Source organism: Spermophilus citellus (genome assembly GCF_964194105.1).
Source record: "Spermophilus citellus genome assembly, chromosome: 2".
In the NCBI taxonomy this organism is placed as follows: domain Eukaryota; kingdom Metazoa; phylum Chordata; class Mammalia; order Rodentia; family Sciuridae; genus Spermophilus; species Spermophilus citellus.
This window is the reverse complement of record NC_138183.1, coordinates 81635701-81660809: the sequence shown is the minus strand read 5'-3', so window position 1 is coordinate 81660809 and position 25109 is coordinate 81635701. Positions and strand designations below refer to the sequence as shown.

The 25109-nt window shown below is 40.2% G+C and overlaps 1 protein-coding gene across 2 annotated transcripts in view; it reads left to right on the top strand.

Moving 5' to 3' along the window:
• Positions 1–25109, top strand: part of LOC308638039 (guanine nucleotide-binding protein subunit alpha-14) — a 213396-nt gene that overhangs the window by 103613 nt on the left and 84674 nt on the right. For both annotated transcript variants that reach the window (XM_081275003.1, XM_081275002.1), the window contains exon 2: positions 11553–11737. In XM_081275003.1, coding sequence (XP_081131129.1) covers positions 11553–11737 — 185 coding nt within the window. The remainder of the gene's footprint in view (positions 1–11552; positions 11738–25109) is intronic.

The following is a 25109-nucleotide window of genomic DNA, read 5'->3' as shown; positions in this document are numbered from 1 at the left end:
GAGCTATTGACACAGAATGAGCTAAATTGTGTAATTTTTTACGAAAGGGTCAGTTATAATGTTTTCCAGTCATCTCTGGATCACATGACTACGAGATGAATGTAAATCAGTGCCAACCATTTCCTGACATAAAGTAGTTAACACTGAGCTAAATGTTTGTATTGAATTTTTATAAGTATACAAGATTTAAAGCAGATTAAAGAAATTTGATTGTACAGGTAAATAGCTCAAATTAATTTAGAGTAAAAATTGCTCCTGTAGTCTCATTGCATTTCAACTCTTAAATGCATTTATGGCAAATATAAGGAGTACATTATTTTTTGTACTTTGAATTAGAAAAACAATTATTCAAAATTTGGTTGTAATTAAAAAGAATTGTAAGCATGACCTTTTGGCTTTGCCTGATATGAGAACTACTCACAAATTGAGTTGAGACTTAAAAGTACTTTCTTTTCTTTTTTTTTCTTTTTTTTTATTGGTTGTTCACAACATTACAAAGCTCTTGACATATCATATTTCATACATTAGATTGAAGTGGGTTATGAACCCCCAATTTTACCCCAAATGCAGATTGCAGAATCACGTCGGTTACACATCCACAATTTTACATAATGCCCTATTAGTAATTGTTGTATTCTGCTACCTTTCCTATCCCCTACTATCCCCCCTCCCCTCCCCTCCCATCTTCTCTCTCTACCCCATCTACTGTAATTCATTTCTCTCCTTGTTTATTTTCCCATTCCCCTCACAACCTCTTATATGTAATTTTGTATAGCAATGAGGGTCTCCCTTCATTTCCATGCAATTTCCCTTTTCTCTCCCTTTCCCTCCCATCTCATGTCTCTGTTTAATGTTAATCTTTTCTTCCTACTCTTCCTCCCTGCTCTGTTCATAGTTGCTCTCATTATATCAAAGAAGACATTTGGTATTTGTTTTTTAGGGATTGGCTAGCTTCACTAAGCATAATCTGCTCTAGTGCCATCCATTTCCCTGCAAATTCTATGATTTTGTCATTTTTTATTGCTGCATAGTACTCCATTGTGTATAGATGCCACATTTTTTTATCCATTCATCTATTGAAGGGCATCTGGGTTGGTTCCACAGTCTAGCTATTGTGAATTGTGCTGCTATGAACATTGATGTGGCAGTATCCCTGTAGCATGCTCTTTTAAGGTCTTCAGGGAATAGTCCGAGAAGGGCAATAGCAGGGTCAAATGGTGGTTCCATTCCCATCTTTCCCAGGAATCTCCAAACTTCTTTCCAAATTGGCTGCACCAATTTGCAGTCCCACCAGCAATGTACAAGTGTACCCTTTTCTCCACATCCTTGCCAGCACTTGTTGTTGTTTGACTTCATAGTGGCTGCCAATCTTACTGGAGTGAGATGGTATCTTAGGGTGGTTTTGATTTGCATTTCTCTGACTGCTAGAGATGGAGAGCATTTTTTCATGTACTTGTTGATTGATTGTATGTCCTCCTCTGAGAAGTGTCTGTTCAGGTCCTTGGCCCATTTGTTGATTGGGTTATTTGTTATCTTATTGTCTAATTTTTTGAGTTCTTTGTATACTCTGGATATTAGGGCTCTATCTGAAGTGTGAGGAGTAAAAATTTGTTCCCAGGATGTAGGCTCCCTATTTACCTCTCTTATTGTTTCTTTTGCTGAGAAAAAACTTTTAAGTTTAATTAAATCCCATTTGTTGATTCTAGTTGTTAACTCTTGTGCTATGGGTGTCCTATTAAGGAATTTGGAGCCCGACCCCACAATCTGTAGATCGGAGCCAACTTTTTCTTCTATCAGACGCAGAGTTTCTGATTTGATATCAAGCTCCTTGATCCATTTTGAGTTAACTTTTGTGCATGGCGAGAGAAAGGGATTCAGTTTCATTTTGTTGCATATGGATTTCCAGTTTTCCCAACACCATTTGTTGAAGATGCTATCCTTCCTCCATTGCATGCTTTTAGCCCCTTTATCAAATATAAGATAGTTGTAACTTTGTGGATTAGTCTCTGTGTCCTCTATTTTATACCATTGGTCCACCCGCCTGTTTTGGTACCAGTACCATGCTGTTTTTGCCACTATTGCTCTGTAATATAGTTTGAAATCTGGTATCGCTATACCGCCTGATTCACACTTCCTGCTTAGAATTGCTTTTGCTATTTTGGGTCTTTTATTTTTCCATATGAATTTCATGATTGCTTTATCTATTTCTACAAGAAATGCCGTTGGGATTTTGATTGGCATTGCATTAAATCTATAGAGAACTTTTGGTAATATCGCCATTTTGATGATGTTAGTTCTGCCTATCCATGAACAGTGTATATTTTTCCATCTTCTAAGATCTTCTTCTACTTCTCTCTTTAGGGTTCTGTAGTTTTCATTGTATAAATCTTTCACCTCTTTTGTTAGGTTGATTCCCAAGTATTTTATTTTTTTTGAGGATATTGTGAATGGAGTGTTTTTCCTCATTTCCATTTCAGAAGTTTTGTTGCTGATATACAGAAATGCCTTTGATTTATGCGTGTTGATTTTATATCCTGCCACTTTGCTGAATTCATTTATTAGTTCTAGTAGTTTCTTTGTAGACCCTTTTGGGTCTTCTAGGTATAGAATCATATCATCTGCAAATAGTGATAATTTAAGTTCTTCTTTTCCAATTTTTATGCCTTTAATTTCTTTCGTCTGTCTAATTGCTCTGGCCAGTAAAAGTACTTTCTTAATCCAAATGACCCATGAATGATAGAATGTAGGATATAGAGTCATCCCTTGGCGTCAGTGAGGGACTGATTCCAAGACCCTTCTCAGATACCCAATTCTGCAGTCTTCAAGTCCCTCATGTTAATGGTGCATTTGTTGCATATAATTTACCCACATCCTATAATGTACTTTAAGTCATCTCTATATTACTTTTAATATCTGATGCAAGGTAAATATTATGTAAACAGTTGTTATACTTAATTATTTAGGGAATAATGACAAGGGAAAAGTCTGTACATGTTCTGAACAGTGGAATTAAAAATTACTTTTCCATTCATGATTGGTTGAGTCCACGGACATGCAATCCACAAATACAAAGAACTTGGAATCTCCACTAATCTTTTTTGGAATGCAATAATGATGATTTTACAGATTAACAATTGCATCAAAAAACTATGATACAGCATCTTTTGAATTCTTAAATTCTGCATTTTTTTAAAATCTTAAACTGTCCGTTGAGCTTCATTGCTTCATTTTTTTTTCAATGTTTCCTTTGTATTTCAAAACTCTTTTATTAATCTCTTTTGTTAAGAGAATGACTCTAAATCCTGTCTCCAATTGTGTCCAGTTTGCCTGGGACATTGCTACTTCTCCTTCTATGACTAAAAATAGCCCCTCTCCTATGTGCAAGAACAGAAGCTGGGGATTGTGCCATGGTTGTGGTGGTGACATGGGGACTGGGTGGAATTGAGTATGTGAATCTTCTTGGTGCCTTTTCAGTTTCCAAGGGGGAAATATTTTTAAAAGAGCTCCTGCAAAGATATTTTATTCATGCAGAAATGAAATGGGAACTTAGTAGAAAAACTCATCAACTGAATTGAACATGATTTAAAGCTTGAACATTCTGTACCAGGTAGATTCTATTGGAAGAGATTCTAAGATTCCCTTTAGAAGGGACTTGAGCAATGTTTCTCATCCAGTATGTGGACTGGGTACATCAAAAACTATGGAATACTGGTTAAAAATGCATACTCCCAGGCTCCTACAAGGACCAGTCAAGATTAATAGAACTGAGGTGCCCAAGAATCTGCATTTGTGACGGTGTCCTCTCCCCGTCTTCCCACCACAGGGGTATATTGGAATAGAGAATCATTTGGAACTTACCCAGCATTAGCCAGATACTCTCATACATAGATTATTAGAGTGACAAGCTCCAGGATGGCAGCACACACAGATGCAGAAACTCCCACTGAGTGGGTGGGTACTGCCAGAGCGCCCAATGTCAGCAGACACGCTGAGGCCAGCCTCGATTGGAGGGGCCAACCATAAATGTCAACACACTCTTCTCTAGACAGGCCTCTTTGAAGCTGAGAATTACTCCCAATTCATGTTACAGAAAGAATTGTCTTCATTTTCTGTTCTGGCTACAAGAAAGCTCTGATATGGAAGCTGCTGTTGGCACTAGGTCTTGAAGGTGGTCATCAGAAGGGGCAAGCAGTGGGTGCCTGGTCATGGGCTTTGTATGTTCAACAGACGCTTCTTCTCTGTCAAGGCAAACCTGCTTCCTGAAACCATTTCATTCTGATTGTCATAGTCAATAAATACCCATTCATGAATATTTATTAGGTGCCTGCTATATGCTGTTTTAGGTTCCAAAGCTACAATGGAACAAGAGAAATAAGGTCCCTGTCCATAGAGAGCCATCCTGCTACTCCCATCAGATATGTCCAGACTCCTCTTTGCTTCTCAGTCACATAATTTAGACTGTATCATCAACATCCAGAATTGTGTCCTCATTTTTGTTAAGAGTTACAATTTTGTTCTGTTTACATTGTCTCCTGTAACGCTGAGCTAAAAACAGTGGTTTCTCACGATGGTTTCACAAAACATCGGCAGCCAGTCTTGGAGCTGACTGCCAATCTCAGAAGCTTTATCAGCCCCTGTCTCGGCTGTCAGGGAGACAGTCTTTCTGAATTTTAGGTAAATTCTAGAACAATTGACTCTCTGTTTTGACATCCTTGGTCTATCACTTGGAGAAGATTTATTTTGTCTTCAGTTTCTTCTTGGCTCCTAAAAGCAACTTTTTATTCCCCCCATGAGCCGTTCTGTGCATTTAAAATTAAGTTGAAACTTGAACCTCATTGCTTTCTCAAATCCCAGAAAGTTTAGAATTTTAGTGTGAAGACATTTTCTTGGCCCTTTTTCAGTTACATGAATTTCAACTCTCAGTTATTTTGTATCTAAATGAGACTCATGGGTAAAATTTCAGACGTCTCTGGAGAATAGAATGGGGGTGGGGAGAGAATCTTCTTTAAGGGTGCAAAGAGTAAAAGGGTCAGTTTCTCACAGAGGACAAGCATTTGTGTGCGCTTTCCAAAATGTATCACCCAGATCACTGAACATAGACGAGATATTTTTATTCAGAATATTGCTGGAGTCTCACTTATTAATATGATTAATGGTAGCAAATACTGACGTTTTACTTATGACATTCAGGTTTCTTTTCATAACAAATTTCTTTAAATAAAATAAAGTTAAATGTTCAATAATCACACAGGTGGTATATGGATATGACCAAAAAAAATCACAGTATTGGTGCACATATGACTGCTGTCTGAGAAACATTACTTGATGGAAAGCCAAGAGCATGTGTCTTACAGGAAGTTCCTAACCCTACAGGGTCAGAAGCATATGCCTCATCCATAGTAAGCATGAAGCTGGTGCAGGGGAGCAAGAATGCGACTTGGAACACTAATTATCCCCAGGTGCCAACCATGGCAGAGAAGCATGCAGCATAGCTGTGTGCATTCTGTTTAACCAACAAGCAAGTGTCTAACCTGGAAGAGGACATAACTCACATTTATGGGGAGGGGGAAGGCAAAAGATCCAGAGCAAACTCTACAGCAAGAAAACTGGGAAAGAACCTCAGAGCAGAAGCAGTTTTGCCTGCTGCAGAGAAGTCAGAGAATATAAGGGCAGAGACAGGGATGTAAGAACTGCTCCAGAAGTTCTCCACTGACTATTATAGAGGACAGCTGCAAAGGATGATATGTCAGGACTTCAAACACAGCAGGATCTTGATGATAGGAGTTAAAACAGTACATGCATTGGAAGCTGAGGCAGGAGGATCTCAAGTTCAAAGCCAGCCTCAGCAAAGGCAAGGCACTAAGCAACTCAGTGAGACCCTGTCTCTAAATAAAATACAAAATAGGATTGGGGATATGGCTCAGTGGTTGAATGCCCCTGAATTCAGTCCCCAGTACCTCCCCTAAAAAAAGTACATGCATCACATAAAAATGGACACGTGTTCCTGAGAAATGTGTTGTTAAGGCAATTTCCTCCTTGTGTGAACATGGCAGCATACTTATACAAATGGAGATGTAGCCTGGTACATGCGGAGCAGGTATGTATATAGCCTATTACTCCTCAGCTACAAATCTGGACAGCATGTTACTCTACTGAAATTCTGTAGGTAATTGTAACACAACAGTATTTGTGGGTCTAAGCGTATCTAAACATGGAAAAGTTACAATAAAAATATTAGTTGATAGGAATTTTTCAATGCCATTAAAATCTTATAATCCATTTTATCATTTGTGTAATCCTTCACTGACTGGAATGTGGTTATGTGGCACATGACTGCATCTATAGCCTTTGCTAGATTATTTTCAAATATGAAAACAGTGAACAAAAACAGAGAAGAGCCATTTTTCTTAATTATATTTGGAACAGAATCTAAAAACAGAATTGTAATTTTACTCCTCCTCGCTCCTCCGTATTTTTACATGTTGGGTTGAGAATGGACAGTCCACCATCACATCCAAGAGAAACTCTTGGAAACCTGCGACCAAAATTTACCTTCCATTCAAAATGTTCTCCCCTCCTTGTGATCTAAAAGCTTCTCCTGGGCTGAGGACTCCGTTCTTGCCTTCTGTAGTTGGTCAGACCATAGAGGAGCCTCCCCCAGCATCTTTATTTTATAGGGGAGCAGATGTGTCAGTCTTTAAAAGAAGGCAAGAAGCCAAGCTTCATGGACCCAAACCCTAGGTTCTTCTGCAAAATCAGCTAGGGTGGAAAAACGAAGTCATTCTGTCCTCAATAAAAATCACCACTGATTTTCATTCTAAAAATCATATCCTTTGTGTTTTTCTTTTACTTTTCATGAATAAATGAATAGTTTTATGTTCAGTGTCCATGTGTTGAGTTTCCAATTAGGATAGAAGAGGAAGCCTAAGTCCTTAGTTTGAGTTTACCTGTTCCTTGTGGTCCTTGTCACTCCTGTCATTATGGAAAGAATGGAGTTTCACCTACCCTCACCTCCCCAAGCCTGACCCCACCTGCTACTGGAACCGTTTCATTTAGAGCACAGTTCTGCAGCTTGTGAGATAGACTTTCAAGTGTTGGAATCTCTGTGGGTGGGAAAGGTGTGTCCTGGACAATTATTTGGGGAAATTTCCAGATAGCCCATGATGTTACCACAGGTGTGTACCTATAGAGACCTGGACTGAGATCTAAACCCAAGACTTGGAAGCTGAGAGACCCTGAATAACCTGTTTAATCTTCCTCGTTTTTTAGTTTCCCATCTTGAAAACAGAAGATATGAGTTGAGTTGGGTGGAGGCTTGAAAGAGAGCAAGAGGACTCCCCAGACGGAGTGTTTCTCAACCACAGCCTTGCATGGTCTTTTCTCATCTTTGCCTTTAGTCTGCCCTCTTTTGCCCCACATTAGTTTTTTTATTTTTTGAACAACTGAAATTTTATTTTGAGGGATATTTTCAAATATTGGTATTTATTCAAATACATTTATATCATTTTTTTCTTTTTTTTATTGATTATTTAAAGCATTACATAGCTCATGATATATCATTTTTATTCATCATAAAAAAATCAGTCTAAATATTTTCTTTTGGAAACAGTCCATGTCCAGAAGCAAAGGTCAGTGGCTTTTAAAAACTATTTGTGTGGGCTGGGGTTGTGGCTCAGCAGTAGAGCACTCGCCTAGCACATGTGAGGGCCTGGATTCCATCCACAGTGCCGCATAAAAATAAATAAATAAAATAAAATTATTGTGTCCAACTACTTCTAAAAAATAAATATTAAAAAAAAGTAGTTGTGTGTTTGGTACTGGTGGTAGGGGTAGCCCTTGTAAGTGAATGGCCCCAAATACCACGGGTCCTCTGTCTTGGTGTAGGATTTGGGCTGTGTCTAAGTGGTTTTTCTGACTTTAGGTCCAAAGTCACAGCTTGCCTTGAGGTGATCACATAGTCTCCACATTCATATCAAATTCTTTGAGTATAAAATGTGGAAATAGTAATGTCTGCTTGGGGTAATTTAGCAAGGGAGACCAGATCTCAGGCCTGCTGGGTTGCTATAGAATAAAGCAAGACAGTATCAAAGTCAGGAGCAGAGGCAGGGCCCCAGGGTTCTGTGAGAGCTGAGATCTAGTCCAATTTGAGACTTTGCAGCAACATCTTAGTGTAGCATAGGAGTGTGAGCAAGCCCCTCTACCCGCCTTAGTTCTTATGTGTGCTTCTTGGCTGGCTCTAGGAACCCACTCAATGTGACAGCTTGATTGACAAGACAAAAGCATGAAAGTTAAATCTACACATACACAGGGATCTTCACAAGAGAGCGAAGTCTGAAGAAATTACCACAGCGTGTTGCTTTTATACTTTTTAGACAAAGAACAATACATCTGTGATGATAGGACAAATAGATATAGGGCTCAAGCCCCATAAATACTAGGGATATTACTAGTATTACCAGGAGATGGCTGGGGGTAGAAGTCAGTGGAAGAGACGGGCTACGTCGGAGCTTTATTCAGGTTCGCTGCAGCCCCATTACCAGTCTGTTTTCCAGGATTGGTATGGAGAACATCCCTCCCCAAAAACTCTTTACAGCAGGCTGCATGTAGAGAAAGTCAGACCAAATGGCCCCTTTTGAGTTATAGTTCCTCATCTGATTTCAGCTGGAAAATATCAATGTGCCAATTCAGCATATTTTGCCTTAACTCTTAGTAGGATTGTCCCATGGATCCTCATATTGTCACATGATGTCTAGGCAGCCAAGAGTTACCATGAAGCAATGTCTTGCAGGGTCACCTGTTCTCATCACAGCTATCCCTGTGCAATGCATAGCTAAGTGTCTTGAGGTGTCTGTGAACTAAGACCAGAGGAGGAAAACTCATGTCTCATGTTTGTTTCATCTCTTTTCTCTCTGAACAGTTCTTTGAGTTCCAATTGTGTTACAAGCCTCTTGTTTGTGGTACCCTAATTAGTGAATCCTAGGTACCACCCAGGCTGGATGGAGGGTGTACTGAGAGAGCTATCTGCTAACAGGTGGTTAGGTGAAGAGCTTCCTCTGAGGTATCCGAAGCACTTTGTGGGTTGTGATATTTGTGGTCAACCTCAGACACTGGGCTTCCCTGACTCACAACATGCCTCATCTCTGAGATGTGAAGACAGCACCCACCTTTCCTGTCTCTGGAGATTGAAGTGAGGTAACACTGAGACTTATGGGGAAACTCACATGTCTGAAGGTTGTCCTGCGAGTCCCCAGCAGTGTGTGGTGCAAGATGGTGGGTCAGCCAGGGCTCAGGGTTCAATGTGCAGCTGTGAATTTCAGATTTGCCTTCCTTAGACCAGTATAACTAAGTCCTTTTAACCATGACCCAGACTTTCTTCTCTCATAATAAGTCTGTCACTAGAGTTGAGTGAATGCCAGTTGAGTGAATTCTAGTTATTTCTCTTGCTAACTGTGTGAGCTTACCGAGATTACCTAACCAGTCTGAGTCCCAGGTTTATCATCTGTAAAATGAATATAATAGTACATATTTCATAGAGTGTATATGAGGATTAAAGGAGATAGTTTGGATAGAGTGCCTGGCACACAGTGACTACTGTAAAATCTGTCATTATCAGGACTGGATAAGAAATCCTAGAAAGGTCACTGAGAATCAGCAAATCAGTATAAGGTTCCTCCCAGGCCATTTCTGTGGTTGGTTGTGCTGTGGTTGCAGTCATATGGATCCACATAGAACACAGGGTGGTTGAGAGACAATAGAATGTCATATTTTCACTTGTGATGAGTAATGCAGGTACTTGATACTGAATACCACCATATTATGTTAAAATACTGGAATACTATATAGCCTTAAAAAGGAAGGGAATTCTGACATTTGCTGTCACATGGATGACCGTTGAGGATGTTATGCTGAGTGAAATAAACCAAACACAAACACACAAAACCCATATGATTCCACTTGTATGAGGTATTAAGAGTAGTCAAATGTATAGAACAGAAAGTATAAGCATGGTTACCTGGGGTGGAGGAGGAACAAGGAGGCATTATTTAATTATACAGAGTTTCAGTTTTGCAAGATGAAAAGAGTTCTGGAGATGGTTTGTGAATATACTTAACAGAAGTGAAGCGTACATTTGAAAACTGTTAAGATAGTAATTTTAGGTGTATTTTAGCATAATTTAAAAAATAAAATTAAAAACTATTTATCAAGCATGTACCTGTTGTGTTCCTCATGACTAAAACACTCAGGGTCACTCCAGATGAACTGGGCTGCAGGAAATAATCACACAAGAGACAGAGGAACCTTTTTCTTTGGGTCCTGTGATGGCTTCTCTGACCTTAAGGCACGTGCTGACCCCTTTTATTGAGGAGAAGCCATTCAAATGAGGCCAGGGGTCAGGTTTCAGGGGTTTGAGTCTAGCTTCATATGTCTGCTATCAGCAGATTGACTGACGTCTAGAAAGGCCACACCCTAAGGCAGAGCAAGAGAAGGGGACACACAAAGGGTGTTTCCATGGAACATTCTATCCCAAACAGGGCAAAGGGGGTAGTATTACAAAAGAATAGGTGAGTGTAGCTCAACCCCATGGGTGACACACTTACACCTGAAGACACACCTTCTACTTCCCAGGCTGGGACAATGCCCAAGTCACCACAAAATGTAGTGATTGGTCAGAGCCTCTTGCTTCAGAACTGGAAGGCGTGGGTCATTCAGAGTGGCTCCCCACATGTACTAAGTGTCAGGCATCGAACCAGGCACCGAGAGAGCCAATGTCAAAACCACCATAGTGCCCGTCTCCCTTTACTGAATTTATAGACTGGCAGGGGAAACGCATATTGAACAGGGACTTGACCTGGTCAGGAAGGACAGATGAGGCCAAGAGTAGAGGTGAGACATAGTAGGGAACACTCCAGAAAGAGAGAGCAGCATGTGCACAGGGCTCAGGGAGGGCCACAGGAAGGGTATTGTCTGTCTTTGAGCAGAATGGGCAACCACTGAGGGTTTTGGACAGAAAGTGGAGAGAGACAGGCAGAAGAGCAGGTTTGTGCTTTAACAGTCACTTGGGAGGGATGGTCTTTCTTACATGGATGAATCCTTCCAAACTCTGACAGTTTTTCTTAACTGGGCACGGGTGGGAAACCAGGCTTCACTGTGCAATGATCAAGTGTATTCATGAGTCTGAAAGGCAGGGACTGGCAAGTTAATTAGCCTTTTCTCTTCTCCAAGTATTTCTGCTGTTCAAATCATTCCTGCACGCTGCAGCAGCCTGACTGCCATCACTGTCAATATTAGCAGCAATGAAGCCCTCAAGTGTCCAAGGCTCTCTCACACAGTTATCTGTTGTTTCCAGGACTCAGGGCAAGGACTGAAGGGAGGCATTTCCCTGTGCCCAGGATGGTACTACCCTGCACCCTAGAACTGCATAAGCATTTGACAGGTTCACTTCATTGACCTATCCACTGTGTTATGGACTCGTACTCCCAGGAGATCCTTTTTCTCTCAGGTGTTGCTTTTGAAGTTAGCTAACTGTGTTTTTCACTTGTTTTGCCTTCTAGGAACTGGTGAAAGTGGGAAGAGTACCTTTATCAAGCAAATGAGAATCATCCATGGGTCTGGATACAGCGATGAAGATAGAAAGGGGTTCACGAAGCTGGTTTACCAAAACATATTCACTGCCATGCAAGCCATGATCAGGGCCATGGACACCCTGCGGATACAGTACGTGTGTGAGCAGAACAAGGTAAAGTGCTGGGGGCTTTGGCTCTGTTTGTGAATGTATGCCATCCTACTCTGGTGAGTGGATGTCTTTGAACAAAGGGATTCACCGAGTGCTTTAGTCAGATGCCAAAAGCAGCTCTTGAGCTCACATTTTTGAGATGGAGACACTGGAGAGAAGTAAGATGGGCTTCACTCTGTAGCCTAAAGTTCTGTAGAAAATACCATTGATGATGCTTCTGTGATGCTTTGCAGTGTACAGGGATTCAGAAGGCTGAGCAGTTGTTGAGGTTGCTTATCTCAGGCAGCAGAGAAGGAAGGTGTACACATTTCCTTTTCATCCTTGAGACCTACTTAATTTCTGTAGTGGAAAGTGGAGGAGATACTGGGTTTACAGTGGGCAGCCTTTCAAGAATTTCCAGTCTCTGGAAATATTTTCATTAATACACTGCCGACTACTCGAAGAAATCAGTGGGGTTTGTTTGTGTATGTTGGGAATTAGCTCTTCTTGGGAAAAAGAGAGAGTTTACCAGAGCAATGCCAATATCCCAGCTGGTGAAGTGCTAAAGTGCTCTCATGAAGTGGTGGTGTCCATCTGGCATTTGCTTTCCTGTGGCCACTGGTTATAGAAAATACAAATCTGCTTAAGATCAGAGGAAGGTAATGAGGTGGGAGGGTGGGAGGAGAAGGCAAATAAAGTTTTATGTTGTATATTGGAATGCAAATCCATAGGAAAACAATACTGTGTCTGAGTTCATAAGAATCTAGACTAGAAATAAGAGGTTATTTTAAATAATCAATTCCAAGGTATGAGATAATGTGATGAAGAGGATAATTCTCTTTTTCAAATGGGTCTTTCACAGATCTATTTAAAAAGAATTTAGCAGCCATAATGCCAGAATTGCATGGACTTTATTTAGTATAACTTGATCATGAACTTGTGGACCCTGCATTTGTGTGTGTGTGTATACATACACGTATACATGACAGAGTTTCAAAGCAATCAAAAAATTACATTTTTATTCCTTGGTGACTGGCTTACATAGGAAAACACAATACACACAAATGTTGGACATACCTTTACATTATCTCTGCAACTTTGTCTAGCACCATTTTCTTGCAGTCTCAAAATCTCTTGAAGGAAGCTGTCTTCCCTACAGTTTCTACCTTCAACAGTGCTGGGCTGAAAAGTGTGTGAGGTGAATCGGGATAGGTTATATCTGGTGCCAAGGAATGCTAGAGGTGAATGTTAAACCAAGGGGTATATTCTAGAAGTGACTGGGATGATCCCTTTCTCCTTCGCTTTTGAGTACATGCATTTTCTTTTTGAAGGTGTATACTTCATCCTTATTCACCTTCTATGATATCTTCTAAAAATTAGGCATTCCATGGGGATGAAGATTACTTCCGACGAGAGTCATGGCAGGAACGACCTTCTGGTGATTTCAGTTCATCTGTTTACCCTGGTGTAAAATGCATTTTGCTGGCCAGTCAGAGTGTGGGGACTGGGTGAAGCCTGCAACCCAGGGGTGGGTTTGTAACTGAACGCTTGGGAAGAGAAGGCTGAGTGGAAGCTGGTTCTGCCCACCTCAGCTACATGTGTCTGTGAACCTGATGGGATTGGTGACCATGGCCTCTGGGTTCCTATCTGTTATGTTTTCCTCCACAGTTTCTAGAGGTACCTTGAGTTTATGTTTTAAACAAAAAGATGTTGTGGGGTTTGACTTTTCACTACTTTCTCCCTTTCTGTTGTTGTTCTTCAATTCTTTCTCCTAAGGCCATTTCCAGTTTTCACTCATCTGCTTCAATGTCCTAGGGACACTGTCCTTGGCTGTCACAAAGGACCTCAAGCTGGGTGACTTAAAAAAGAAACATACCCCTCTCCCGAGTTCAGGATACCACAGATCGAAAATCAAGGTTGGTTGGTTCCAAGGAGAGGCTCTGAGGAAGAACCGATTTCCTGCTTCTCTCCCAGGGTCCAGGGTCTGGTGGTTGCTGGGAATCTGTTGTTTTGTAGGCATGTCACCCCGGTCTCTGCTGCTATCTTCACACAGCATCCTCCCCCATGTCACTGTGTTCATATGGTGTTGTCCTCTCTATGCCGATGTCCAAATTTCCCTCTTCTTATAAGGACATTAGTCATCGGATGAGGGCCCACACTAATCCAGCATGACCTCCTCTTAACTTGATTACATTTACAAAATGCTGCTTCTAAATAAGGTTACGCTCTGACCTTCAGTGGGCCTGAACGTTAGAGCCAACGTTGTTCAACCCAGTATGCTCTGCCGTCCGGCTTCCAAGGTTCATATCCACCCTAAATGCAAAATATGGTCACTCCTCCCCAACATCCCTGAAGGTCTTAACCTATTCCAGCATCAACTCTGAGTCCCAAATCAAATCTAAATGTCAACTCAAAAAGTCTCAAATTCCATTGTCTACATCAGGTGTGGGAGAGAATCTGGATATGATCCATACTGGGCAGGATTCCTCTCCATTCACCATCCATGAAACTGGGAAACCAGTCAGCTATACCTCCTGCCTCCTCCTCTTCCACTATATCTGGCTGGTTCTTTCTTCCTTTTTACTTCAAATATCTAGATTAGTGCTCCATAAACTTTCTCTTGCCCTTCAGACAGATGCCTAGGAAGAACTACATGATGGAATGACTTAGAGAGAGGCAGAAAATTGAGTGGAAAGAACACTGGATTGGCTCTCAAAAAGCTGGGCTCTGCACATGGCTCTCTGTGGGTCTAGGGCAGAAGTCAGCAAACTTTTTCTAAAAAGGGGCAGAGAGTCAATATTTTTGGCTTTGTGGGCTGTCCTGTCTCTGACACAACTATTTAGCTCTGCTTTTGTAGCATAAAAGCAACCACAGACAATATGTAGAATGTGAACACTTAAGCATGGCTGACTTGTAAACTCTATTTACAAGACATAAAACTAACCCAAAACACACACACATGCGCACACACACACACACACAAACACAATAGCAACACAAAAGATATTCCCAACTCACTGACCAAATAGAAATTCATTCAAGCCACAAGCAGATTGTCTGTGGACTGTGGATTGTAGACCCTGGCCCTAGGGGAAGATGGAACCCATTTTTCTATCCCTCAACTATTAAATGCAGATGACACACACAGTGTCTACTTCATAAGGAGATCTAAGCAACAAGGAGTTCAATACAAAATAAATGGCACCCAAGAAATGTTAGGTCATGACTGGACAAGTTCAAAACCAAATATGGACTCATTATTTCTTCTAGCACTTGTCTAGGCCGTTTTCATCCATCTCTTCTCTGTTGTTTTTCTGTGGGGTGTTATTGATTATAATTTTCTCTGTGGGCTAGTGCTATGGTTTAGATATGAGGTGTCCTCCAAAGGCTCATGTGTGAGACAATGCAAGAAGGTTTAGAGGTGAAATGATTGGGTTATGAGAGCCTTAACCTAAAGTGCATTAATCCCCTGAAAGGGATTAGCTGGATGGTAACTGTAGGCAGGGAGGGTGTGGCTGGAAGAGGAGGTCCCTGTGTCTTTGATGTCGATATTTTGTGGTTGTGAGGGGAGCACCTCTTCCTCTGCCTTGTGCTGGCCATGTCCTGAGATGCTTTGTTGTACCACACCCTTCTGCCATGATGTTCAGCCTCACCTGGAGCCCCCAAGGAATGGAGCTGTCTATCTATGGATTGAGATCTCTGAAACCCTGAGCCACCAAATAAACTTTTTCTGAAAACTGTTCTTGCCAAGTCTTTTGGTCACAGCAGCAAAAAACGCTGAATAAAGCAGCAGATACCATGCTTAGGTCATAAAATAATAATAATATTATTAACATTTTAGTATAGTCAGTAATTAGTTTAAGGAAATATGCTATATGTTAGCTTCTTTACAACGTACTGCATAACTTGAAATAGTTGATTAGTTAAGGTGGGGATAATACTGTAGGTGAGCTTAGTGGTAGATTGCTTGCCTAGCCTGCACAAGGGGCTGGATTTGATCACTACCCAACCCCATTCCCCAAAAAATAGAGGAAAAGAAGGATGAACAAAACCTTAATTAGAAAAAAAAACCTTAATTAAGTTTATTTTGCAGCACAGAAATGATTCCCTTGATTCCTGTTGCTGAGTAATTATTTGGATCATCTGCTTTTTTGGTGTGTGTGTGTGTGTGTGTGTGTGTGTGTGTGTGTGTGTTTCTCTTTTTTTTCATAGCTAGGAACACTTTCTTAAAAGTATATAGGAAAGGGCTGCAGTTGTAGCTCAGTGGTAGAGCACTTGCCTCGCAAGTGTGAGGCGCTTGGTTTGATCCTAGCACCACATAAAAACAAATAAGGCATTGAGCCCATACACAACTAAAAAAAAAAATATGTGTTTTAAAAAAAAAAGGAGGGCTGGGGCTATAGCTCAGTGGCAGAGCGCTTGCCTACCACGTGTGAGGCACTGGGTTTGATTCTCAGCACCGCATAAAAATAAATAAATAATAAAGGTATTATGTTCATCTACAACTAAAAAAAATATTTAAAAAGGATATAGGAAAGAAAAGTTATTTTGAGGGTTTTATTGTAAATAGTAATGAGATCATTACTATTACTATTGAAATCTTTGTTTATTATTTGAATGATTTCTTATTAGAGAAAATTTGTTGGAAAGGTAGTTTAGTGTTAGTTGGCTTTTAACCAACATTTTCTTTTCAAGAGGAGTGGGAGGGCAAGGGAGAAGGCATGGGGTTAGAAATGATGGTAGAATGTGATGGACATCATTATCATAAGTACAGGTATGAAGACACAAATTTGTGTGAATATACTTTGTATACAACCAGAGATATTAAAAATGTGTGCTCTATATGTGTAATATGAATTGTAATACATTCCATTGTCATATATAAATTTAAATTTTTTTTAAAAAAAAAGATAGCCTTGATTATTTTCTTATGCCTTGCTGGATTTTTAAAAACAAAAACAACAAAGAAATGATTCATGTGTATTCACTCACTCTATTGCTAGGCCTTGATAGGCCTTGATTTTTACGAATGTCTCTGATGAGTGTTTTATGAGCACATGTTAAAATTTATGACTTATTAAATAAATATTGCAAAGGCATTTGCTCAGTCACAGGGCTCCTACATTTGAGTTAGCTTATGATTCATGTCCATTCATGATGATTTCTCTGATGTCAGAAGAGTCTCATATTTTGTGCTGTTTGGCCTCTTGAACTTGGGAAATTCTTGTTAGAGGCTGTCCTGCATGAAGCAAAGCAATATCTAGCTATTATTTATTTATTTACTTATTTTTGAGCTACTTGGAGAGCCTGGTCTTGCACGTAATCCTTCTGCCTCAACCTCCCTGAGTTGCTGGGAACCGGTGTATGCCACTGGGCTGGGCTGAAGCAAAGATTTTAATCCCATTTAATGTTAGGCAAAATTGGCTTGTATGATTTAGATAGGATTTTCCAAGGGCATAGGACAGCCCTACCTGACTTCTCCAAAACCTTTTAGTTATATTCAGTGATCTCTAGAATAAAAGAAGGTCTACAGGCTTTTCTGGAACCCAACTTCAGCTTCTTCCCTGCCTTCTTGCTTATTGGAGCCCTTAACTATGTTAATGTCTATTGCGTGTAACTTACATAAATTTATGAGGGCTCATCACAATGAAATAAGCACAATCACACGTGCTTTTAAAAGAGAGTTCACTATTAACCAGAGGATTCTTTTACCTGGTATTTCACTCTCCATGCACAATTTAGAACACAGTGTTCCTAGAGGTATGAGGTCTGAATTGCCCTTTGGAAAGCATCTTACTCTCCTATGAGAAGCTTTTGCTGAATTCAAAGTCCTACTGTAAGGGAAAGCTTAGACTTGCCAGCCAAACACCACTGGAAGGCTGAGTTCTTGGAGTAAATTGACTCCCAGGGCTTCTGACTGTTCTGTTTGAAGTTGTGTAGGTCTGATATGTGGGTAAATGGATTCTTTTGTCATTTAGTCCCTCACAGGTCTTCTCCACTGACTGCTGGGTTTATCAGACTCTAGAGCTTCCAAAACAGTGGTTCTAAGTCTTGTGTGCACCTTGGAATCACCTTTGGGGTTTTATGCTGATACTGGAATACTGACCCCAGAGATTTTGAGTTAATGCTCTGGAATGCAGCATCAGCATTTGGATTGGTTTCTAGACACTTCCCAGTTCAAAGATGGTTCTAATTGGGCAGCCAAGCTTGCGAGCCACAGATACATGTCTTAGCATTATGTGGAAATGTTGAATTTGGATTCTGTTTTCCCATCAAGGGATTCCGGTGTTCATCTGGTATTATTGAAGTTAAAGTTAGATTTTAAAATTTTTCTCTCAAGCTTTCCAAAGCAAGGAGGGAGATTGCCAATAGTCTTCTCTGTGGAATAACTGCATTAATTTCTACCCAAGATCAATTGAGCGGACAGCATTGAGGATATGTGTTTTGTTCATCTGCACTGAGCTGGTTAGATTAGGTAACAGTAGCCTTGACAGCGTCTCTAGGTGACATCTTTGAACTGGAGATAGATTCTGTGTTTGTTCCCTTTGAGTCTCCCAGGGACACAGTACCAGCGTAGCACCATGCTGAGGGCTTGCAGCAGTGGGGTAAGTGTAGGAGCAGAGGAGGGAACTGCAACTCATCCTCATTGTGTAGCACCACTGCCACCTTCTTGCCTTCCTGTTCCCACAGTTGCTATGTAGAAATTGTAATTTCTTTTGGATCAGTAAAAGAATCAAGGACACAGGTTATATTGATATTAGACCCAAAGTGTCAGCTTCATCTATGATAAAGTGTCATGCAATTTTTGTAGTGCCGCTAGAGATATTACACTAGAAAATCAATTAAGTAAGTATATGTTTGTGTTCACCATTAGTAGATATTTGATTTATTGAGATGGTAATCCATCAGGTATGAAATGTAAGTATCCAACACCTAATTTCACATGGAAGCAATAAAGTCTGGTTTTGGTGGAGCAGGATCATAGGAATGAAAGGTTTTTAACACAGAAAGACCTTTGGAGATGTCTTATGTGTACACATGTGTAACTCCTCCAGTTTAACTTTCCAGTCTCAGAAAGTGGGAGGCTGAACTACCAGAAGTGTCTGTTAAAGGCTCATGTGAGGAGATCAGGCACAGTAAAGTGAAAATGGTCAGTTTATGTCACTTTTAAAGAAGTACTTCTCAGGGCTTGGAGTATTTTAAGCCTCTTATTTTCCAATTTTTAAAACATCTGTTTAAATGTATTTTTCTGTCCCACTTCCTCATCTAATTTGAAAAGTCAGATTCTGCATGAACCTTTGGGAACAGCGAGACCAACACTGTGACTTTGGCTGTAGCCCAGGGTTGCTGGTTCTTTGGCAAACGTCAAACTTGGGCCTTGCTTCCCATGTCCTCTTGGATATTAAAAATCACATGGTACGTTTTTCTCCTTCCTGAGAACTTGGAGTTCTACCTGGTGTCACAGTAACAGCAATAATAGCAAATTCTCCACTAAAATCCTGGGCAGGAGCTTTTTCATTTATTCCCAATAGTTCTCTGATTAATCAATATTTACTTTAGTGTGAGAATTGCTATTAAGGCAGAGTTTTAAATGATGAGTTTGAAAAACAATAAAGAATGAGATGAAAAAGAATTGGTTTTCTCCTTAATTGCCATCAAAACCAAACCTGACTGCCCACTCCCCTGTAAGTCTGAATTGCAAAATGAGGAAGTCTGGGGGCTAATGATGAGTAATGAGACCCTTTTGACCCTTTTGAAACACTTTCTTCTTCTTTCTCAAAACTGAGTATGGATCTACCATATCCAAAGAAATTCTCTAAAACACTGGTGAAAAGAGACAATCTCACTATTGATCCAGAAACTATCGTGAGCATTAGTGTATTTGAACATCTATATATTCATTCAACATAAACCAAATATTTCTCCCAAGTCTTTTAGGTTGCATCCAACATTATTGTTATCCTAAAATGCAAAGGGAGACAATGTGAACCGCTCTCACAATTGCTTTCTCCTCATGGCAGAGCTGCCCCCTAGTTTTCTGCTGGTAAAGAGGCAACAGGATGTGTTAATACTGATCTCATAGAACTGCCTTCTCTGGATACCCAGTGACTTCACTTAGGAACAAATGCCATAAACATGTGCCAAGAAGTTATATTACCCCCTTGGGGTTGTTTTGGAGTCCTGCCCAGGGACTCAGGTGTTTATCTGCTATTACTGAATTTAGAGGTAGATTATTTTTTGAGTCAAACATTTTAAAAAATACCTTTATTTTACTTATTTATTTTAATGTGGTGCTGAGGACCAAACCCAGTGCCTCACACATGGTAGGCAAGTGCTTTACCACTAAGCTATAGCCCCAACCCAGATTTTTTTTTTTTTTATTAATTGGTTTATAATCTCTGCAGTAGTATCCTAGGAAAAATGCTATAGAAAGTATCCTCTTTGCATTAAAATCTTTTCTCAAGATAGTGGTGTAATAAATGGGGGTGATTTCAAGTGAAATAAGGCAGCTGAATTCAACAAAAACAAAATATAGAAAGGCATTTTTTTCTTATCTCTCTCGTTTTATCAACTAGTAAACCTACCTTTAGAATAAAACCCATATTCATTGGAAGGCCCAGGACAGTTTACATTCTCCACCAATCGTTATTTTGGAGATGAAATGTTCTCAGGCAGCTCTGTATATCTTGTATACTTTATTTTGACTTCTGGCATCCGAACTGGGTCAGGTTCAGAACAATCTATACTAATGTAAAATAGCCTCAGTGTATTTTTAAAAAAATATTTTTAGTTGTAGTTGGACACAATATCTTTGTTTTATTTATTTATTTATTTACTTCATGTGGTACTGAGAATCAAACCCAGTTCCTCACACACACTAGGCAAGTGCGCTACCACTGAACCACAACCCAGCCCAGCTTCAGTGTTTTAACAATGGCTTTGTATTTTCCCTAAATAAAATTTTAAACTATTTTGGCACTTATTTTCTGTAATTAGAAGTAAAGATGTGTTTGTTTAACTTGACCATTTAGATGATCCGGTCAGGAAGTTTTTGCTTATGTGTGTGAGCGTGCAATCTATTAAAGATAGGAAAGTGATTAGTTTTTCTACTTAAAAAAATTTAAAACACATCTAGTCTTTTAATCATTTAAATAGTTAAGATGGGGTCAGTTGCCAAAAAGTCAAGTATAATAGGCATACCACTGCTGTATTTTAGGAGCCACTAAATTATGTTGAGGCAGTAAGAGGGGCTGGATGATAGCATGTGTGGGAGACCATCATGGTTGACTAGTGGCTACTAGTTCTCCAAGGCCGTGAACTCCTGCTCCCCTCTCTGCATCTCAGCTTTGTGCTGACATGGAATATCTCCCCTGTTTGGTTGTGTGGAGGCTTCCCTTTGCTTTGGTTTTTTTCTTCTTCTTTTTCCTTCTCCTTTTCCTCCTCTACATCTTCCTTTCCCCCCTCTTTCTCTTCCTTCTCTTTCTTCTCTTCCTCCTCCTCCTCCTCTTCTTTTTCTTCCTCCTCCTCCTTTGTCATCATCATCATTTGGATTATTTGATGTGTGGATCCCTCCACAATGTTAATAATTACCCCCAAACAAGAAAGTCTTTCATTCCAAGGTCAAGTTAGCTCTTGGTGTACTAGAACAAGACAAGAGCTGGCATGTAAGTTTTTGCTTCTGAAGGTAGTTATCATATGTTTAAATGCTGCGATATACCCAGGAGTCAAGCTAGTCCTTGATAGAAGAAGGAAATAAAAACACAGAGCTTTGGTGATCTGCCCAAGACTGTGGAGAACATAAATGATGGGAAGGGAATTCAATTTCCTCCCTGTCTCCCTGCCATTTGGACCTGAGCTCTCTGTGAGGATCTTCTCATACACTGATGTGTACTCTGGTGTGTGATGATGTGTAAAAGCAGAAGATGAGGATGCCAGCGTCCACAGGCAGGGGAATTAAGACACTGACCATTGCAGCTCCAGGGCCTGACTTGGATATAGGCCAGTTAGCCAGGTGAGCCAATTCCTGGGCCAGAGGAATCTGATTTTTTTTAAATGAGCTCACATAGGTGACTGTAGGGCTACATTCTGGCCTCTCTATTACTTGTCTCTGACAAAACTATTCAGCCTCACCTTCTCTCCCTAATAGATGGCAGTTTCCTGGTTACCCATGCCTCCCCATGGCCTTGTGGCCTCCATCTGTTGGAGCATCTCCTAGCTATTCCCTTTACACTCATAAATAGCCAACTTCATTTATTCATCTTGATGAAAGCATTTGATACTGTACAAGACTTTTTAAAAATTTGTTCCACTTAGTTATACAGGACAATAGAATGCATTGTGACACATCATACATATAAGGACTATAACTTCTCATTTTTCCAGTTGTACATGATGTAGACTCACACCAGTCATGTAATATATACACAGAGGGTAATAATGTCTGATTCATTGTACAAGACTTTGACAACCATCTCTTTCCACCTTTTTGTGGGTCAGGTGCAGCAGAGAACCTGAAATTTAGTTTATTACATTGTAATTCTTCATTTATGTGTCTCTCCCACCTCAGACTAAGAATTCTTTGAGATAGGGAATCATGTTTATCTCTTTTCCCCTTTGGGCTCAACAAATGTTTGTGAAGTGAGTGACATTAAAATGTAGTGTAATGATAATATTAAAAACACAAAGTTGTTTGAAACAGGCAGCAAAACACACCATCATGGAAGGTAGCCTTGCTGTTCTCAGACATGATATGATTTTACCTTCCTGATTTAGACTGTATATTGAGTGAAAAACAGCAGGGAGTCCACATGACCATGGTTTTCTTTTCCCAAAGAAATGATTTATAATCAGTATATTGCTTCTGAGTTGCAAGATAACCAACAGCCTCGCATAGTCAAGGGCTCTAAACCCAGTGTGGGAAACTTGGGGTTGACCATGGTCAGCACTTTGGGATGCTTGGTAAAGTGCACATGTTCTCTTTCTGTGAAAGTTAGGTCCATTGCAACGATTCTTCTCAAGCTGAGTCACCAGGCAGCTGTTTTGAAATCCCATAGGACCAAAACATAGTGCTGAGAGGAAGGAACAGCTTGTTTATGAGCTAGAAGAGAGACTCAACATCCTTTTCACCAACCAAATTCTAAAGTAACTGCAAAATAAGGAAGGAGAGCAAGGTGACCATGGTATGTCATGGTGCTTGGTGCTAAAGCTTGAAGAGTGCAGCTCATCACTAGTCCATGTGACCTTCCCAGTCCCCATTCCAGAGTGTTATAGATTTACCCACAAGGCAAGTTCTGGAAGAACCCAGGCCTCCAAGACAGAAGAGAAGAGCAAAAGACACAAAGGGGCAGAGGCCAGGAGGGTTACGCATTGAAGTGCCTCCTAAAGGAAAGTATCGAGGGTGTGACGGGTGTCGTTGAGGAGCACAGGCTAACTTCCAGTGCCTTGCAAGCTCTGTATAAGTTGTCACCAAGTATTGTCTGGGTACTAAAACAGGTGTGAATTCGTGCCAGGCACTGTGTGCATGCTTTATTGAGCATATGTCGTTTTATCCTAAACAATTCAATGTGGATCCTGTTAGTTATCTTCACTTTAGAGATATGGACCCTGAGGTTTATGAAAGTTACATAACTTCTCTGAGATCACGCAGGTACCACATGTCAGAGCTCGCCTGAGCCCAAGTGGCCTGATGTCCTAGGCAGAACTGCTAACCACTGTGCCTCATGCCTCTCAAGGGGTAAATCAAGGCCCTAAGTGGTGCTAACTCATCCTTTAAAGGTTTGATGATGAAGGCAGTAAATGATATGAATGCAGGATTCTGTCTCTCAAAATCTCTGTTCCTCGCTAGACACTTTCTTGAATTCCTTTCTCTCTGGCTGAGATCCATCTTCTTTACACAACTGTCAGTGTTATCTCTGTTAGTACTTATACCGGAGGTCATGCAGTCAAAGAAACCTGAACAATTATTGGGATTAGTGTATCCACAGGATGAAGTTTGATGATCGGAGAACTTTCTTTTGAGTGGATTAGAAATGTTTGCATATTTTTTTCTTTCACTTTCCTAGAAGAGGGAAGCTAGCAAATTAGAAACCATTTCAAATTCATTTTCCTACTTAAACAATCAAAGCATGGCAGTGACCTTCAAACTGGTGCCAGAAAAGATCCAATAAAAGCTGAGGAGTACATTCGGATAGTGGTATAAAAGGTACTTAGTTCCAAATGCTCGATTTTTTAAAAGAGAATTAGATATAGCTGTATACATTCAGGTAGAAATATCATCAGAGTGTGGCACACATAAGAAAAGTGAGATGAGGAAGTGTGTATGGGATATGGATATAGTGACTTCCTTTTAGAAATAAAGTATATGTAAGCACATGAAATAACAATTAGAAAATGGTTGATTTAGAAGAGAGATGATCATTGTTTTTCTGTTGTACCAGTTTATTTTTAAAAATGTGAATCAAGTTATAATAGTTAAATGATGTACATTATCTTAAGAGTATTTCTTTTTTACTTCTCTGTTAAAAAATGCAATGATACTTTTTAATTTTAAAATAAATAAATAAGCAGCTTAAGATGCATAATAAATGACAAACATTCCTTTAGTCCCTTTTACAACAACTTTAAATCTATATTATTCTTTGGGGTGGGGTGGGGAGGTGCGGTGTTCCTTCATCCCCAAAGCCCTTAAATTGAAAGAGAATGGGGCCCACGTAGAGGTGATTTGTCCCCTCTTCTCTTCAACACTCTTGGAGTCTAGAGTAGGGTCTCTTCCAGAGAGCAAAGCAGGAATTAGAATTGTGCCTTCATGGCTAGTTAGCTGGATAACCTGGGCAAGTCAGTGGCTATATCTCATCCTACTTCCTTATTTATCGAATGAAGGAACTGGACTAGGCAATCTTTAATTTCCAAACTGTATAAAGAATGAAGATTCCATCCTTAGAATTTGGAGAGTGAAATAGTGAGGACATTCTGGAATTTCGTACGATTATGGTCAACTTTTTTAAAATTGAGATGAGAAAATGTCTGGTGCCCTGTAATCTTGGGGCCTGAGTTCCAACTCTACTGAGATATATCTCTAATTGGAAGAGAACTTGACCCTTTCCTCATTCTGAAAGCATCCTTCCTGCTCCCCAAGGACCAGGCTGCTTTATCATTTTTCAAATTGTTTTCAAATCATGAAACATCTCCAGACAACAGGCTCTTCCCTCCTCTCCCCCTTCTCTTGTGGCTGCTTTCCAACCTAACTGCCCGCACATCTGTTTGGGGAGCTGCCTCCTAATTATATCCTAGGAGCCTGATATAGAAAGGGCCAAAGGGAACATTCCATCTCTGTCTCCTGGCTTGTCCCAGGGGCATCTTGGGTCAGAGATGGAGGCTTGCTCCTTGGTGAGATGCC